General features: G+C 40.3%; 3 protein-coding genes across 3 annotated transcripts; all 3 read left to right on the plus strand.

Annotated features, from left to right (window-relative positions):
* The first annotated feature begins 1175 nt into the window (after window positions 1-1175).
* Window positions 1176-1608, plus strand: LOC142632488 (uncharacterized). The gene is made up of 2 exons (XM_075806879.1): window positions 1176-1314; window positions 1367-1608. Exons 1-2 carry the CDS (start codon window positions 1176-1178, stop codon window positions 1606-1608), a joined length of 381 nt encoding a protein of 126 aa, XP_075662994.1.
* A 98-nt stretch (window positions 1609-1706) lies between these two features.
* On the plus strand, window positions 1707-2021 carry LOC142632495 (uncharacterized). The gene has a single exon (XM_075806885.1). It carries the CDS (start codon window positions 1707-1709, stop codon window positions 2019-2021), a length of 315 nt encoding a protein of 104 aa, XP_075663000.1.
* Window positions 2022-8796: 6775 nt separating this feature from the next.
* Window positions 8797-10533, plus strand: LOC142632847 (cytochrome P450 94A2-like). The gene has a single exon (XM_075807193.1). The coding sequence runs from the start codon at window positions 8888-8890 to the stop codon at window positions 10403-10405; it is 1518 nt and encodes a 505-aa protein (XP_075663308.1). The 5' UTR covers window positions 8797-8887; the 3' UTR covers window positions 10406-10533.
* The last annotated feature ends 8658 nt before the right edge of the window (window positions 10534-19191 follow it).

Genomic DNA, 19191 nt, shown 5'->3' on the forward strand with positions numbered 1-19191 from the left:
CCCCACCCTTGTTGAGCCTGTCTAAACCAAGTGAAGAATTATTCCTCTACCTAGCTGTTTCCCCAGCTGCTATCTGCATAGCTTTAGTCAGAGAAGAGGACGAGGTGCAAAAGCCTGTATACTTCACGAGCCAAGCACTTTGAGGTGCTGAAAAAAGGTACCCACCAATGGAAAAGCTAGCCTTCACCTTGGTAACCGCAGCTCGCAAACTCAAATCTTACTTTCAGGCGCACACGGTGGTTGTTCCAACAAACAAGCCTCTACGAAAAGCAATGAGCAGCCTAGAAGCTGCTAGACGAATGGCGCTATAGGCAATAGAATTGAGTGAGTTTGATGTGCAATATCACCCATGCACGACTATAAAAATGCAAGTTATTGCTGACTTCATTGCAAAATTCACACACATAAAAGGCCAGGGGGCAGGGGAGATTCCTTAATAGAGTATCCACATGAATGAATCGTCCACTAGACAAGAAGGTGGAGCTGGTGTGGTACTCTGTAGCCCAGAAAGGGACGAGGTATAATACATGATCTGACTCGATTTTCCTACGACAAATAATGAGATAGAATACAAAGCCTTAATAATAGGGTTGGATCTCGCCAAAGTAGCAAGAGCTGCGAATGTGGTAGTATATTGCGACTCTTAAGTATCACCAGTCAGGTTAACGACGACTATGAATACAAGGGCGATCAAATGAAAAAGCACCTTGAGCAAGTGAAGAACTGGGTAAATGACCTTCAAGCTAAGTTTGTTCAAATCCTAAGGGAGGAGAACGAGCACACCAACCGTCTTGCCAAGGCTGCATCAGCAAAACATATGCTTGTTCCTAATTAGGTACTATCCTTCGTTCAAATCTTACCATTAATAGATAGTATCAGTGTGCATAAGATAGGTTCCGAGAACGATTGGACGATGCCAATAATCTCCTATCTGAAGGATAGCATGCTACCTAACGACAAGGAAGCTGCAAGAAAGTTGAAGGTTCAAGCAACACGATTTGTATTGATTAAAGACGTCCTATACAAAAGGGGTTTCTCTTGCCCATACCTTAGGTGTCTTATCCCCGAAGAGACAGACTATGTCATGCGAGAAGTACACGAAGGAGTCTACAAAAACCATTCTGGATCACGGTCCTTAGTGCACAAACTAATTCGGACGGAACTATTGGCCTACCATGCAGAAAGATGCCATTGCATATGTTAAAGCGTGTGACAAGTGTAAAAGGTTTGGCAACCTCATCCGGCAGCCAACAGAGAAACTCATTCCAATGACGACCCCATGGCCTTTCACTCAGTGGGGATTGGACATCATGGGTTCGTCCCTAAATAGCAATGCAACAGCTAAAATTCCTGGTGGTTGGTATAGACTACTTCACCAAGTGGGTAGAAGCCGAAGCACTCGTTACCATCACGGAGAAGAATGTGCGAAGCTTTGTAAAGAGAAACATCATCTGTAGGTACGACATACCTAGAGTACTGGTCTCAAACAATGGGAAACAGTTTGACAACGACACATTCAGAGACTTTTGCTCACAGCTTGGGATTAAGAATCACTATTCATCACCCGTCCGCTCTCAAGCCAATGGACAAGTTGAGGCCACAAACTGATCCTTGCTCAAAATCATCAAGACTCGGCTAGAGGGGGCAAAGGGTATATGGCCAAAAGAATCACAAGTGTTTTATAGGCATATAGGACGACGACAAGAATGCCTACAAGAGAGACACCGTTTCGACTAGCATATGGAAGTGAGGCGATCATCCCTGCCGAAGTAGGACTCACGAGCTATAGAGTGGGAAACCACGACGAGAGTAGAAACGACGAAGCCATGCACTTGCAGCTGGATCTGGTGGACGAGGTCAGAGCAATGACTAAACAAAGGTTGGCACGATACCAGAAGCTTATGGCCAAGCACTGCAACTCCAAAGTTAGATTTAGGGACTTCCAAGTTGGAGATATTGTCTTAAGAAAGGTGATGGGCGCCACAAAAGATTCCACTCGGGGGAAGTTAGGACCGAATTAGGAAGGACCGTACAAGGTCGCATCATGGCATAGAAAGGAAACCTACCACCTAGAGACACTGGACGAGCAAAAGTTGCATCACCCATGGAACACGAGCACCTGAAGAAGTATTACCAGTAAACAAGGGCACGAACAACGACACTCCTCATTCCCAGTTTATTTTCTTTTAGTTATTTTTTACTATTTACAGTACTTTTAAGCCCGAAGGGCAGTTTTTCATTTTTAAAGAACAATATCTACGCGTATTCATCACATAATAAGATGAGTCATTTAGTTATTTAGAAGTATCATAAGCATATATATGCATCTCTACAAAACCATGTCTACAACCAATTTCCTAAATGAACGGGATGCCTTAAATTCCATCAATGAACGACTTCATCCTAAAGGGTGATCCAAAATTATCAAGTCCATAAGTGGACGGCTTCATCCTAAGAAATGATCCAAAATTATTAAGTCCATAAGAGGATGGCTTCATCCTAACGGTGATCCAAACTTAAGTCCATAAGTGGACGGGCTTACCCCAAGGGGTAAGTTGATGATTAATAAGTCCCTATATGGACAGGTTCACCCCAAGGAGGTGATTCAAGATTGATGAATCCCCATTCAAAAAGATAATTAAGTCCAAAGGTGGACAGGCTCACCCCAAGATCAAGTCCAACTAAGGAATGATTCATCCCATAGGACGGTATCAAATCCCAAAGTGGATGAATCTAGTATCAGGTCCACAAGTAAACGGGTCCATCAATAAAGGACGTAAACATCACAATTAACAAATAGATATATGCAAAGTATATTCGACAATAAACAAAATTAGAAACAATAGATAAAAAGCCTATAAAAGGCAAATGTTTACATCCAAAGAAACCCAAAAACAGTGGATGACGGAAGGAATAAATACTGTTCTCTCAAGTGATCAAAAGTTGCTAATATACAAAATAAAAAGAAAAAAGTAAAAAACTACTGCTGGGCGACGGGGGTCTCTTCCTTCTTCTCCTCAGCCGTCTGATCCGCTTCAAGTTGATAGATGTTGTCCTTAACGAATTTTTCTTGATCAGCAGGAATGGCCTCCCCGTCACCTTAAGGGTTAGGGTTGAAATCATCAGTAAAAAACTCATTGGTTCCTTTCGATTCAACAGGACAGGCTGGAGTTTAGCCTTCAGCATCAATAGTAATGTGGGACAGGTCCAGGTCTGGGAAGGAGGTCTTGACCTGACAGAGGCAATCATCGAAGCCATCGGCCAAAGAACAGCCCAACTCGGCTAGAAGAGCGTCGGAGTCGCGGTATTCCTTGATTGCGTCCTCTTTGGCCTGACGGAGCTACTTCTTGGATTGGGAGATTTCATCCTCCCTGTCCTTGAGCACTTTTTTCAGTTCCTCCGTCTGCTCCTCTGCCTATTCTAGGAGCCTCTTTGTCAGGTCAAACTTCTTCTCCTTGACGACCTTCCAACCCTTCAACTCCCCTAACTCAGCCTCTGATGACTCCGCCCTGACCCTCACACGGTCTACCACCATCGCTTGGGACACACAACGATCCATCAGGCTCTTCATCATGAGCACCCCCTACAAACATCAAAAACCAGGGTTAGAAAGAATAAACAAACAACATGACGAAATGGAAAGATAGACGGATACATACCTGAGCCAAACTAAAGAGATCCGTCTCCCCGATGGCCTTAATAGAATGGTTGCCCAGGTCCTCGTAGTCTTCGCTAGTAATGATAGACGAGAGTTGATTGAGGGAATATTGAGGATCTTTGCGAAGAAGGATGGGGGCGTTTTTCGTCGATAGGGCCCTTACTTGTCATTAAGCCCTTACCCTTCCCATGAACAGGCGGAGGGGGCAGCTTTGCCTCAAGAATAACCCCAACAGACCCAACCACCACCTTAGGTTTCTTAGGCGAATGGTTGGTCTTGTCCAGCAATTTCCTCTTCATGGACGGGTTGGACGGTCCCATTCCCTCTTTCTTCCTTGCAACCGCTTGCTGCTTGATGTACGCCCTCCTCCTTCCGTCTTCCATTTCTACACAAGATGGACAAAAAGAGTTAGGCAAAACTACTGTAAATTAAAAAAAGGTAAAGTAATAGGCGACGAACTTACGTTGGCATGCTAGATTGTCGTGCGATGGGTAGCTTCTATGGGTTTAGGACCCTCGCAATACCAATGGATAATGTCCAAGGTAACTAGCTTCGCCCAAGTTCTTTCTAATAACTTGATCTTAAAGATCTGCTCCAAGAAACTCCACTGCTCAAGACTAACCTCTAGAAGAGCTAGAGCTGTAAAAGGATACAGTCAGAACATCATGTAAAACTAATAATAGCAAATAAAATTTATGACTAACACCTACCAGACAGGGACATTATACCCCAAGTCTTGTCCATTGGCTTATACTCTTGATCGTTAGGGTGACACATCCAATCGTCCCCTTGAATGAAGAAGCACCGACTCTTCCAATTTCTGTTTGAGTTAAGGGTCGCACACACTAACCTAAGAGACGGCTTCCTTGGTAGGAAACTGTAGATCCCCCTAGATTGGACAATCTCGGATGGACGGTAGCAGTGGAAGAACTCCTCCACCGTCATCCTACGTGCCCCGTTGGTAAGGACTCCGTACAGAACTTCCGCACTAAGAAAGACTCTCCAAGCGTTTGGAGAGATCTAGGTGACGGCCAGTCCAAGATATTGAAGAAGAGGACGGTGAAGAGCGCTTAAAGGGAACCTAAGTCCCACTTTAAACATCTGCTTATACACTCCGACGTCTTCAACACCCTGGTAGTAGCATTTTTCAGATTTAAAGGGCAGACAGATTAGTATGACGACAAGAATTTGATATTTTTCCCTAAGGGTGTCGAAATGCTTCTTAATGGTAGACCTGAAGTCATTCACCGTCCACAATGGAAGAAGAATGAATTGCCTAAAGCCATCAGGACCTATGACGGATTGAGAGGGAGGTTCAGCACTGACTATACCCTCATTGCTTGAGTCACCCTCTGACTTGTCCACATCCCCCTCCATAGAAGTTGAGTTGGAGGACGAAACTCGTTCATCATAGGAGGTGCCGAGGTTATCCCAACCTGACGGATACACCTCATCGTAGCCCGCCCCGTCGCGGACACACGATTGATCACTCGACACCTTACTAGACATCTGTCACCTACACATGACGGATAAAACTCTAAGACTCTATAGGTCTACATAGTGGATGGACATGAGATATTTAAAAGAAGCGAAAATAAAGTTCAGCTTAGGGCAAAGGGTACTTACTGGTAAAAGATGCAAAAAGATGACGGAGAAAGTAGGAGACGGTACGTTGATTTCTAGTAAAAAACGGTAGTGCTTTGACTAGAAATTTGTGATGAAAAGTGAAAAATGAAAGGGAGAGGCAACATATATATAGAGGAAATGGCACAGAAGACGAAGGGACGCTTCGGTCCAAGTAATCAGCCACTAGAAGTATGACACGTGTCCCTACTGTGTCAATGGCCCTAGGCTAGGCTGTCAATCAAGGTGCATTCCCCAAGGGTTGAGTCATACAGTCACTTTACAAGCTCGTCTGCCAAACTAGGCGACGGATCCGTAGAGTAAGGGGGCAGCTAGAAAGGATAAAACTAAAGCAGACGAATCCGTTCTTTGAGACATTACCGCACGTAACGGTAGTAAGTAAGTGGACTATATAAGCAAAACGACAGAAGTAGAAAAAGGTAGACGAGCGCGCCCTCCGTAGTGGACGGGTTCAAGTTAAATGAACGCAGGGGAGACAAGTAATAGAGCCACGTGGCATCTACATGGCTTAAGTGGTCTCCAAGAAACCTCAAATGAAAATATCTTACACCCTACAATTAACCCTAATCAATGAAATCTCTATATGGCAAGAATCCCATGAAATACGTGTATGTATGGAAATCTTCTCCATAAGGAAACACCTTCTCTATCAAGAAAACTAAGGTCGGCTCTACACTACTATAAAAACCCAAAGCTGCTAGAAACCAAGGTACGCATAACTTACCCCAACTCTAGCACTCTAGAGTTGTGAAGAAAGTTCTCTAACTTAACTTTCGGAGGGTCTTTGGCTGGTACCACACTGATACTTCCTTAAGGTCTTCTTTTTCTATGTTGTGCAAGCGTCGTCTTGAGCACGTGAGGACCGTGTGGCTTATTGACGCTTTTTGGCATCATCACCGATCAATATCTAGAGTTAAAGATTATTAGCTAGCAAAAATGATACAACAATATTTTTAATAAGCATTTCTTCAAATACTTTATAGGGAATTAAGAAAGTAAAGAAAAATGAAGAAGAAAAAGAGATAGTTAATTAAGAAAACCAAATGATACAATATGAAAGAATTGAAATACTACAGACTTAATGCATGACATCACAGCCCACAGGTTCTAAAACCACTATATATATATGGGTTCGCTTAAATAATGTGTGCCCTTAGAACACATATTAACCATTTATTTTGAAAAAAAAATTATGAGAAATTGAAAATTTTGTCAAAATAATGAATTATTTTTTCATTTTTTTATAAAAAATTTCTTAAAATGGTTTACTAATATATACATGCCCTAAGGGCACATGTCTATATATAAATATATATATATATATATATATATATGTGTGTGTGTAAAAGCAGATGCTGAATGCGTTACTTTCATCCTATGATAAATATATGTGATAAAATATGTTTGATTTTCAATTCAGGATATAGCCACTAGCTAATTTAAAAAGCTGCTATGTGGGCCTAGGTCACTTCCGCCTTCCACTTCTCTCAAGCTTTTTTCAAAAGCATCAAGGCAATCACGTGTGTGTGTGTGTGTGTGTGTAAAAGCAGATGCCGAATGCGTTACTTTCATCCTATGATAAATATATGTGATAAAATATGTTTGATTTTCAATTCAGGATATAGCCACTAGCTAATTTAAAAAGCTGCTATGTGGGCCTAGGTCACTTCCGCCTTCCACTTCTCTCAAGCTTTTTTCAAAAGCATCAAGGCAATCAGACAAAAGGCCTCTAAATATATGTCAGTTTTGCCTTCTTTCCCATCTTTAATAACACTTCCAATATATTCCGTCAATAGAAATTCAACAAAATTATCATCCTAAATTGTTTATAGGAAAAAAAAATTATGAACTTGTTACGAATGCGCCAAGAAATCATTGAAGACCAATTTTTTAAATAACTTGTAAAAGATATTAATAAAACCTAAACACAAAGATTATATTAACAATTTTGTGTCTCAAAAAGCAAAAAGAATGACTTTTAAACGAAATAAATATAAAAAATTAAATTAAAAATATATTTAAATATTAAAAAAATTTACTAAAATTTATTTCCTTAGGTCCTAAAACATATTGAGCCGACTTGCAACTTGTGAGAAAATTACTTTTTTTTTTTTTGTGTAGGTTGAAATAGATATCTAGGTGACGTAACAAAACATATAAATATTATTTGATTAACATTAATATAAATTTTAAAAAATTAATTAATTTAATGGTAAAAATGCATTGGGCAGGCCATGATAAAGGATGATTTCAACATGTTCACACATGATAGGGACGGCTTGTCATGACCTTAGCAATGAGTTTTTCAATAAACTTCAAGAGAAAAGGACATCTCCCAGTCCCACCCTATTTTCGTAGAAACTTCACTCGAGGCCCAAAGACTGTTTTCAAAGGGTATTAGCATCATTGCTGCGTGTTTTCTGTGCATATTATAATTTAGATTTATTTGATTTTTTTTTAATAAGAATTAGATAAAGTTTAATAAGGAATACCGCCATGTTAAGTTAAGGAGTAGATACATAATTGATTAGGAATAAATAATTGATTAGGGGTACCCATTACTCCATTATGTCATGAATGACGGAAGAGTTGGTATTTTCCAACCCACTAATTGCTGTTGCACAGTCTTACACACTGAAAATATAATTTCATAATTTTAAGTCAAATTATGCTTTTAAATTTCAAAACATGATGGTTGTTACTGTTATAATCATTACTCTTTCAAATTTGCTAATTATTGTTAAACTCAATCTACAAAAATATGTTTTGAAAACATAATTTCAATTAAAATTATATTATCGTGTTTTCACAATTATAAATTGGATTTTATTAACATGTGACTTTAGGGCATATAATAATAAACTATTTTAAAAAAAATTTTATGAAAAAATGAAAAAGTTACAAACTTTTTTGATAATTTTTTTAATTCTTCATAAAATGTTTTCAATACCATACCCAAGTTTAAGAGAGAGTTTGGATAGCGCGTTTGCGCGTCCACGTCCATGTCTGATTTTTTTTTTCTTTTTTTCCAAGCGCGTCTGTCACGGTTCATTAGCTATGAACAGTAATTTTAGGCCAATGAACAGTAATTTTTTGGCATGAACAGTACTTTTTACACATTTAAAAAATTATTTTGCTACAGTGTTTTCAGTTTTCAGTAATAAGTTCTATCCAAACACAATCTAAGCAAAATAACATTTTTCAAAATATAATTTCAAATATCGCACGCTTCGAACTTAGGACCAAGTTTCAACTTAATACTTAGGTTACATTTAGCATTGGTTTAAAAAGCTAACTTTTTAGCTTATTTTTACTACTATTTATAATTTTTATTGTATTTTTGATATTATTTATAGATTTTATTATATTATTTTAATTTTATTTATAATATTTTTAGCAAAAAATAAAAAATGTTCAAATTTAACTAAATAAGCCGTTGATGTGTGTACTACAGTTACGCTTTCACTGTCCCTCCCTATAAAGACAGTCACAAACTGTCCCAAATTTCACCATGGACACAAGTCAAAAAGACAAAGAAAACATCTGAGAAAGTGAAAGACCAGCCCACATTCACAAGCCAGAGCCATGTTGCCCATTTTCCTTCTCATTCTAATTCCTTTCCTTTCCTTATTCTTCTTCTTCTTCCTCCTGACCACCCCCAAATCCAACTCCAAAGCTCCCAAATCCTACCCTCTAGTGGGTTCATTCTTCGCCATCCTCGCCAACCAAGATCGCCAGCTCCAATGGTTCTCAGAGATCCTCCAAGACTCACCTTCCGCCACCTTCGTTCTCCGCCGCTCCTACTCCAAACGCCAAGTCTTCACCGGCAACCCCGCCGTGGTCCAACACATCCTTAAGTCCAACTTCCCGAACTATGGAAAAGGCGAGAGTTTTCGTTCAAGACTCACAGACTTTCTCGGCCATGGAATCTTCAACCTCGACGGTGATGAGTCCTGGAAGTTCCAAAGACAAGTCGCTAGCCACGAATTCAACACCAAATCTCTCCGCAAGTTCGTTGAAACTGTTGTGGACACTGAGCTCTCTGACCGCTTAATCCCCATTCTCTCCTCAGCTGCCAAAAATGAAACTGTCCTAGATTTCCAAAACATTCTTCAAAGGTTTGCTTTTGATAATATATGTAGGATCGCTTTTGGGTTCGACCCGGTTTACTTGTCGCCCTCTCTTCCACAAGCCAAGTTCGCCTTAGCCTTTGAAGACAGTGTTCGAATCAGCCACGGGAGGCTCACTGCTTCAATTCCACTCATTTGGAAAATCAAGAAGTTTTTCAATATTGGGTCAGAAAAGCGTCTCAAAATGGCTATCTCAGAAGTAAAAGAGTACGCCATGAACATAGTGAAACAAAAGAAGCAAAAGCTAGAGCAGCTGGGAGAGAAAGAGAGCCTCGATGACGACCTTTTGTCAAGGTTCTTGAGCTCTGGCCATGTGGACGAGAAGTTCGTGACCGACATTGTGATCAGCTTTTTAATTGCTGGGCGTGACACTACATCAGCGGCTTTAACATGGTATTTCTGGCTTCTATCTCAGCACCCGGAAGTCCAATCCAAGGTTGTGAAGGAAATCAAGGAACATTCCGAAGTGCCTGCTTATGAAGAAGTGAAAGACCTGGTGTACGTTCACGCCTCTCTATGTGAATGCATGCGGCTGTACCCACCAGTCCCGTTGGACACGAAGGAGGCTCTGAACGACGACGTGCTGCCCGGAGGGACAGTGGTGAAGAAGGGGATGAGAGTTTCTTACTTCCCATACGCGATGGGGAGGTTGGAATCGCTGTGGGGATCAGACTGGGCCGAGTTCAAGCCCGAGAGGTGGCTGCAGAAGGAGGAGAATTCCAAGTCATGGAGGTTTGTGCAGAAGGACTCGTACCATTACCCGGTGTTTCAAGCGGGTCCTAGAATTTGTTTGGGGAAGGAGATGGCTTTCTTGCAGATGAAGAGCGTGGTGGCTGGGGTATTAAGGAGTTTTAAGGTGGTGCCAGCGTTTGAACGAGAAGTTGTGGAACCAGAGTATATTTCCTACTTGACTGCCAAGATGAAAGGTGGGTTTCCTGTGAAGATTGTGGAGAGGGGTCAAGATGAGAATTGAGTGAAACTCTTCCTATCTACTACTTAACTTTCTGTGATTGAAGTTAATAAATTTGGATGACGATGTCTAATTAATGTGTAATTTTATTTCCTTAAGTTATGATCAGTAATTTAATTCATGTTAAGTAATTTTCAATGTTATATAGATGTAGATCAAATTACAGCCGCTCCCCCTTCCTTGGTTCTTGTGCTCTTTCCAATTCTTTAAATACTCCACCCAAAACGCCACCCAAAACACCATACCGGTCAAAATTCAACAAGCTTGTTACTAGTTAATGATCCATCTAACTCAAGTATGATTAGGGATGACCATACCCATTAGGTAATGGATATCCAATTCTACCCGATCTAATTATTTTGAGTAATATCCAGTTCTTAATGGGTAGAAGGTAATTGGGTAGGGTTTGGATATTACCCATTTACCCATTGTTACCTATTTAACTAATTAGATCTAACTCAAGCCCAATTCAACCAAATTATTATGGGTAAACCTCAACCCTCCCAAATTACCCAATAATAAAAATTACCAAATTGCCCCTAAAACTTGAAAATGACCAAATTATTCCTAAAATCCTCTAAAATTGCTGAAATGCACTCTAAACCTTAATAAAATGACCAAAACACCCCCAAAATCTAAAAATTACCAAAATATCCCCGAAACATAAAAAATGACCGAAACACCCCCAAAACCTAAAAAATGATCAAAATACCTTCGAAAAACTAAAAATTACCAAAATACATAAACCTAAAAAATGACTGAAAGACCACCAAAACCTAAAAATTATCAAAATACCCTATAAACTTAAAAAATGACCGAAATACCTCCAAAACATAAAAAATTACTGAAATACCTCCTAAGACCTAAAAATAACTGAAATGCCCCCCATAAACTTAAAATTACTGAAATACCCTTAATTTAAAAATGACTGAAATACCCTCAAAACTTAAAAATTACCAAAAAACCCCTGAAACATTAAAAAAATGATCGAAATACCCATGAAACCTAAAAATGACCAAAATACCCCCAAAAACTAAAAATTACCAAAATAACTCCAAAATGACCAAAATATCCTCGAAACCTAAAAATTACCAAAATACCCCTCGAAACCTTAAAATTACCAAAATACCCCTTAAACATATAAAATGACAAGAATATCCCTGAAAACTATAAAATAACTGAAATACCCCCCTAAATCTAAAAAATGACCGAAATATTCTTGAAACTTATAAAATTACCAAAATAACCCGAAACCTATAAAATGACAAAAATGCCCCAGAAACCTATAAGATGATAAAAATACACCCAACCCTAAAAAATGACTGAAATAATCTCGAAACCTAAAAAATGACTAAAATACCCCCAAAGCTTAAAAAATAACCAAAATACCCCCAAAACCTAAAAAATGACCAAAATACCCTTGAAACATAAAAAACCACCCCTAAAACCTTGAAATTACCAAAATAGCTCCGAAATCTATAAATGTACCAAACTAGCCCCAAAATATAAAATTACCGAAATACCCCTAAAACGTAAATAATGACAAAAATGCTCCTGTAATCTAAAAAATTACTGAAATACCCTTAGAATCTAAAAAATGATCAAAATAACCCCGAAACCTAAAAAATTACCAAAATTCCCTCAAAACCTACAAAATGACTAAAATATTCTTAGAACCTTTAATCTTGACAAAAATACCCTCGAAACATCCAAAATACCCCAAACCTCTATTTTTCATAATTTAAGAGGTTACAAATGAATTTTGGTCATCTTATAGGTTTAGGGGTATATTAGTCACTTTAAAGGTTTCAAGGGTGTTTTGGTTATTTTAGATATTTCTGGGAGTATTTGGTTGTTTTAGAGGTTTAGGGCTATTTCGGTCGATTCATAGGTTTCGGGGCATTTTTGGTAATTTTAGGGGTTTGGGGTTATTTTTGGTCATTTTAGAGGTTTTTGGGCATATTTGATCATTTTATAGGTTTAGGGCTTATTTTGGTCATTTTATAGGTTTGAGGGTATTTTAGAAATTTTATAAGTTTTAGGGGCATTTTTGTCATTTTATAGATTTCGGGAGTATTTTGGTCATTTACCAAGTTTATGGAGGTATTTCAATCAATTTTTAGGTTTTAGGGGTATTTTGGTAATTTTCAAGTTCCAGGGGTGTTTTAGTAAGTTTTTAGGTATTAGAGATATTTCGGTCATTTTTTAGGTTTATCATTTTTTTTAGTTTCTAGAGTATTTTGGTAATTTTAAGTTTCAGGGGTATTTTAGTCAAATTTTAAGTTTCAAGGATATTTCGGTCATTTTTTAAGTTTAGGGAGTATTTTGGTCATTTTAAGTGATTTTTGAGTATATTTGGTGATTTTGAGGGGTATTTTAGTCATTTTAGAAATTTCATGAGTATTTTGCTCATTTTAGAGATTTTGAGATATTTTGGTCATTTTAGTGATTTTTTAACATAATTTGTGATTTAAGAGATATCAAGGGTATTTGGGCTATTTAAGAGGTTTCATGGGTATTTTGCTCATTTTAGGGATTTTTAGGATATTTTGGTCTTTTTAGTGGTTTTTGAGCATATTTGGTGATTTTATAAAAATTAGGTTTGGATAAGGTATGGATATCTATTGGTAAACAAACTAAGTAACAATTGGGTATGGATACTAATTAGGTAAGGTAATTGAGTATCCGTAGATAAATTAATTGGGTTGAGTATGGGTATACCCTACCCATGGTCATCCCTAAGTATGATTCAATTCCCACTCTTCTAAACAATTTTATAATGTATATATATATATATATATATATATATATATATATATATTGTAAGTGCACAATTGCACCTGGACCCAAGAAAAGTTATGGGCTCAGGCCCAATGAGCCTTAAACAATGAAAATTTGTAGAGAGTGGGCTTGAAACCCAGGTTAGAAGTGAGTGAAGATTAAATGACAAACTAAAGATTGCCAGTATTAGGAAACAGCAAAGAGTAATGTAAATAGGTCTCCTCGGACGTAAGCCGAGAGCTGTTCTTATATTATCTCTCTCTCTTTGTCTTTTTTTCTTTTTAGGTTACAAAAAGTTTCGTCCCATTTCTGTTTTAGGTCCTCCCTTAAATACTCTTCTTCTTAATACTTTATACACGTGTTGCCCCCAACTCCTCCCTTAGTATAGATATTTCTTTTCTTAGTGCCTTTGAACAGTAACTAGAAGTTTCCCTTCCACTGTTCAAGTGTCACCTCCCCATTAATGCGGCCAGGGTGGTAGGTGCAGGGTCTTTAATGTGGAGGTAGCAGCCTTTGTCTTTGACATTTCTTCAACACTGGTGCTTCTGGGGCATTCAAGGGTTCACCCCTTTTAACCATTGGTCTTGACCGTGTCATTCCCTAACCTGTACCATGAAGTCCCGGGTTCTCTGGTGTCAGTCCGAGGGTAAGTTCACCCTCGGCTGGGTCCTCGGACCCTCGGCGCATGGGCCGACCCATAGTATTAACAACTTCCAAACCCAGGGTCAGGTCGGCCCTCCTTAACACGGCCCAAAAGGCCCATGTTCCCATCAGGATCTTTTTACCCCCCACAATAGCCCCTCAAAACTCTAATTTTCAACGTCCGAGGAGAAAAATAGGGTTTTGATCCGACGAGAACCTGCTCTACACACTTTATAAGTGATGGCACGTGTGGAAATCGTTTTGCGTCCCAGAAGATGACACTTGGCGGTTTTATTTTCGAAAACGCGCGCATTTATTACTGTAAGTTACTCTTTGTCTCCCACGTTCAACGGTGAGATGGGCATCCAACGGTTCTCATTACTCCACGAAATTTTAGGCGGGACAGACATAATTTCGAGGCCGCCTTTTCGCACGTCGTGACGCTTCGGGAACCCGCGCCTTCATTTAATTCCTCAGGGGGTAATCCCATCAAGACATCAGCCATCATACCTTACTCTGCAGAAAACCGTGGAGATTTGCACATCTTCAACCTTGTAAGTTCTTGCTCCTATCCTAAACCTTTTCTCCTCAATATTTGTCCTCGGCTACCAATACAAACACTCTCCCTTTTAAAGTTTAGCCTATCGTCTCTCTGTAATGGGAAAATTCAAGTGTCTAGTTGATACCGCCGCTGGGATGGAAGGCTTTAGAGCCAAATACCATATTCCCAGTGACGTAGGGTTAGAATACTGCCCGGCAACAGCCGTGGCCGGTTCTAGGAAAGAGGGAGAGGTTATCATCCCTATGATAGCCTTCATAGAGGGTGGGATGACCCTTCCAATGAAACCCGTAATGAGGGAGTATCTTCGCAACCATAGGTTGTGTCCCGACCAATGCCTTCCAAACGTTTTTAGAGTTCTAGGTAGTGTAGATGCTCTAAACGAGCAGATGGGTTTAAACCTCACATGGCACGATGTCGTGTTCCTATATGAGTCCCACAAACTTTCTAAAGTAGGTTATTATATGAAATCTCGGTCTAGCACCGTTAGGCTAATCTCCTGTCTGCCCAAATCAAACAAAGGCATGAAGGACGACTACTTGATCGTGTCCGGGAACTGGCACGATGGCTTTCACTGCCCAGTTCAGTGGGGGGATCCAGGTGCGACGCCGTAGGATTAATCTCCCCACAACACAACTTCTCCTAACACACACACGAAATGCGTATTTGTATTTACTTAAACTTGTTAAATATTTGTGTGAATCTAATCGGGTTTGTTTGTTTTGACGTCTTTTTTGCGGATAAGCGGCACGTGCGTCCTCGCACGAGTCACCGTAACGTTGCCGATTTAAACCGAGTACTTCGCTCCGAGGTGTTCGTTAGCGAAGACTTACAACTCCGGGCGGCTCACCTCATTCTCGGATACACTCCCCTTTCCAAAGACTTCCAAGAGATAGAGGACGCCATTATTGCGGGCGGCCGAAGACGGAAGAGGATCAACGTAGCTCGGCGCCATTTTTTGGACGACCGTGACCTCCGGACGCTCCTAACACCGTTCTGTACAACCGGGCGATAGCGGCGGTCCCCCTTGCCGTGCACGCACAAACGGTTGTCATTCCGGAAGAGCGGTGTCTTCTTCACACACCCTTGACGACGAGATAGATCAATTCCATCTCGAAGACACCGAGAGACCTCGCGAGAACCAGTTTGTAGTGCTTTCCGACGAGGAAGAAGAAGCCACCGAGGCCTCTGGAATTGCAGGGTTTGTAGTTGCCCTTCCCGAGGACGAATCCGTAGAAGACATGGGACGAATGGAGGGTCTTCTCACTAATAGGGCTGCCAAAGTTGCAGAGAAGAAGAAAAAGGGGACGTCCCAAGTTCTCCCAGTTTTACCTCCTCCTCCTCCTCCAGCTGAGCCCAAACTGCTAGCCGAGGATCCCAAGAAGAAGAGGAAGGGGGATGATGAGGGGACGACTAATAAAGAGCCCAAGAAACCACGCCAACAACTCCCCCCGGACCATCAGCAGAAGCTGGATAAGGGCAAGGGTAGATCCCGTTCAGTTGAACTCGGGGAAATCAGGGAGGAGGCTGTAGTACGCCGAGCACCGACCACCTGGTCCCCCGACCTAAGGCTGGACGGCGCTCCTATCTCCTGCCAGTCCAGTATAAGGGCAGTTCAACAAGGCCACGCCCACCACCTGGCCGAGGTCCTAGAACGCCCTCTTCTGCTGCCCAAGGACATGGAGACCTTGGAAAAGATGGGCCAACCACAACTATTCCTCTCTCTAAAAAGAGACTTAGCGCTGGTAAGTGTTTCTCCTTTTAACAATATTTATAAGTAAATTAGTTTTTGTTATTCCTAACTCCATCATGCTTTTTTACAGGCTATTCAGGAGGTCTTTGTAGCTGAAAAGTTTATTGAAGACGCTCGGAAAGTAGCCAGGGCTGAACTCGAAACTAGGGTGGAGACTGAGAAGACCTTAGGTACAGCCCTTGCCGAGAACGAGAAGCTGACCTCGGAGGTAGCGGGCGAGGAGAGAGAAGAATGGGGTCGAGTCAAACTTGAAGACCATGAAGACCGAGATAGAAGGACAGCGCAAACTCCTTAAGGAAAGAAATGAAGAGCTCTCCCAAGCTCGAAGGGAGTGCTCGGATGCGAAGAAACAAGCGCTCGATGAAGGAAGAAGCCGGCTCCTTCCAACTCTCTCTTCAAGCCGCCAAGCGGGCAAGTTTTGACGAAGGGGTAGCGACCACCGAGGAACAGTGACGGAGGAATTCGCGGCTTTATGCCGCGAATGCGTCAAAAAGTATGGGGGAAGCTTTAAACGTAGCGGGAGTTCCCCGGTCTTCGGATTTGAGGAAGTCCGAGAACGTTTGGCTTCCCCTAGAAATACAGGAGATTGAAGAGGCTCCTGCTGCTACTCCTACCCCCGAGACAACTCTTCCTGCCCTACCTCTGATGGTCCCACAGCAAATTCCTGATCCTACAGAACCTTCTGGTTCCAATAAAGAGAAGGAAGGAGGAGGGGATGCAGAGAAGGACTTGAGCCGGGCAGTGGAACCCATCGTCCTTTCAACAACGACGGTGGATAAAGGAAAGCGATTATGACTCCTTTTGAGCTGGAGTTGAGAAAGACCGAGGGCACTAGTACCTCTCAGCAAGATCCTCCTCCAACAGCTTAGGACTTAGCTTAGGGCTTCTCTTTTTCCATTCTTTTCTGTTTTTTTTTTTTTTGAATTTATATATTGTAATGTATATTCAATTTGATTAATAAAGAACAATTTCGTTTGCTTTTCACTTGGATTGTGTATGCTTTTACTTTATTCCTTTTTTTGTACTTATTACAAAAGTTTCCCATTAAGTCATATCAAAAGTTTCTCAGAGTATAAAAATCTAACTCCAAGGATTGCACAATCGTAACTTCCACATAATCATGCGTATATTACTAAAGATTTAATACGAGGTGACATAGTTAACACGTTTGAACAATGCCTTGATAAAAAAGGAAAGAGGACTTCATATAACGATTAAGCCCTTATAATGCATAACACTGTTTCTAGTAGGATGTAAGATCCGAGGACCATTCCTTACACAAATTCACTCAATACTTAAAGATATAAAACTTAAGATCCGAGTTAATAAACAGTAAGGTATTAACATCCAGACACAATCAGAAGTTAACTTTAAGCAAAGTCATAGTCCGAAGACAAATCTTAAGCAATCTTTCGTTTAACTGCAAATGTTAGTTTTCCCCAAAGTAGGAGGTCCGAGGACCCGACATAACTAAGGTTCTGCTTGATTCTTTAAAACAATAACTTCAAATGTTAATTTTCCCCAAGTAGGAGGTCCGAAGACCCGGCATAACTAAAGTTCTGTTTGATTCTTTAAAACAATAACTTCAAATGTTAATTTTCCCCAAGTAGGAGGTCCGAAGACCCGGCATAACTAAGGTTCTGTTTAACAAACGACAAGACATCACTTTCCACAAGGTTTGTGGTCCGAGGACCGTACTTAACCAAGTTTCTGTTTGATTCTTTAAAACAATAACTTCAAATGTTAATTTTCCCAAAGTAGGAGGTCCGAAGACCCGGCATAACTAAGGTTCTGTTTAACAAATGATAAGACATCAATTTCCACAAGGTTTGTGGTCCGAGGACTACACTTAACCAAGTTTCTGTTTGATTCTTTAGAACAGTAACTTCAAATGTTAATTTTTCCAAAGTAGGAGGTCCGAAGACCCGGCATAACTAAGGTTCTGTTTAACAAATGATAAGACATCAATTTCCACAAGGTTTGTGGTCCGAGGACTACACTTAACATTGTTTGGTTTTGATTCTTTAGAACTGTACCGTCAAATGTTAATTTTCCCAAACTAGGAGGACCGAAGACCCGGCATAACTAAGGCTCTGTTTAACAAATGATAAGACATCAATTTCCACAAGGTTTGTGGTCCGAGGACTACACTTAACCAAGTTTCGTTTGATTCTTAAGAACGGTAACTTCAAATGTTAATTTGCCCAAAGTAGGAGATCCGAAGACCCGGCATAACTAAGGTTCTGTTTAACAAATGATAAGACATCAATTTCCACAAGGTTTGTGGTCCGAGGACTACACTTAACCAAGTTTCTGTTTGATTCTTTAGAACGGTAACTTCAAATGTTAATTTCCCCAAACTAGGAGGTCCGAGTACCCGGCATAACTAAGGTTCGTTTAACAAATGATAAGACATCAATTTCCACAAGCTTTGAGGTCCGAGGACTACTCTTAACAAAGTTTCTGATTGATTCTTTAGAACGGTAACTTCAAATGTTAATTTGCCCAAAGTAGGAGATCCGAGGACCCGGCATAACTAAGGTTACATTTAACAAATGACAAGACATCAATTTCCACAAGGTTTGTGGTCCGAGGACTACACTTAACCAAGTTTCTGTTTGATTCTTTAGAACAGTAACTTCAAATGTTAATTTTCCCAAAGTAGGAGGTCCGAAGACCCGGCATAACTAAGGCTCTGTTTAACAAATGATAAGACATCAATTTCCACAAGGTTTGTGGTCCGAGGACTACACTTAACCAAGTTTCTGTTTGATTCTTTAGAACAGTAACTTCAAATGTTAATTTTCCCAAAGTAGGAGGTCCGAAGACCCGGCATAACTAAGGTTCTGTTTAACAAATGATAAGACATCAATTTCCACAAGGTTTGTGGTCCGAGGATTACACTTAACCAAGTTTCTGTTTGATTCTTCAGAACAATAACTTCAAATGTTAATTTTCCCAAAGTAGGAGGTCCGAAGACCCGGCATAACTAAGGTTCTGTTTAACAAATGATAAGACATCAATTTCCACAAGGTTTGTGGTCCGAGGACTACA

This window comes from Castanea sativa, chromosome 1 (genome assembly GCF_040712315.1).
Source record: "Castanea sativa cultivar Marrone di Chiusa Pesio chromosome 1, ASM4071231v1".
NCBI lineage: Eukaryota > Viridiplantae > Streptophyta > Magnoliopsida > Fagales > Fagaceae > Castanea > Castanea sativa.

Bases quoted from the DNA above. Each gene is read 5' to 3' on its own strand.
- LOC142632488 (XM_075806879.1), top strand. From the start codon at position 1,176: ATGCAGAAAGATGCCATTGCATATGTTAAAGCGTGTGACAAGTGTAAA. The intron at 1,315-1,366 runs GTTCGTCCCTAA...TGGTTGGTATAG, and splicing joins GTGGGGATTGGACATCATGG to ACTACTTCACCAAGTGGGTA.
- LOC142632495 (XM_075806885.1), top strand. From the start codon at position 1,707: ATGCCTACAAGAGAGACACCGTTTCGACTAGCATATGGAAGTGAGGCG.
- LOC142632847 (XM_075807193.1), top strand. From the start codon at position 8,888: ATGTTGCCCATTTTCCTTCTCATTCTAATTCCTTTCCTTTCCTTATTC.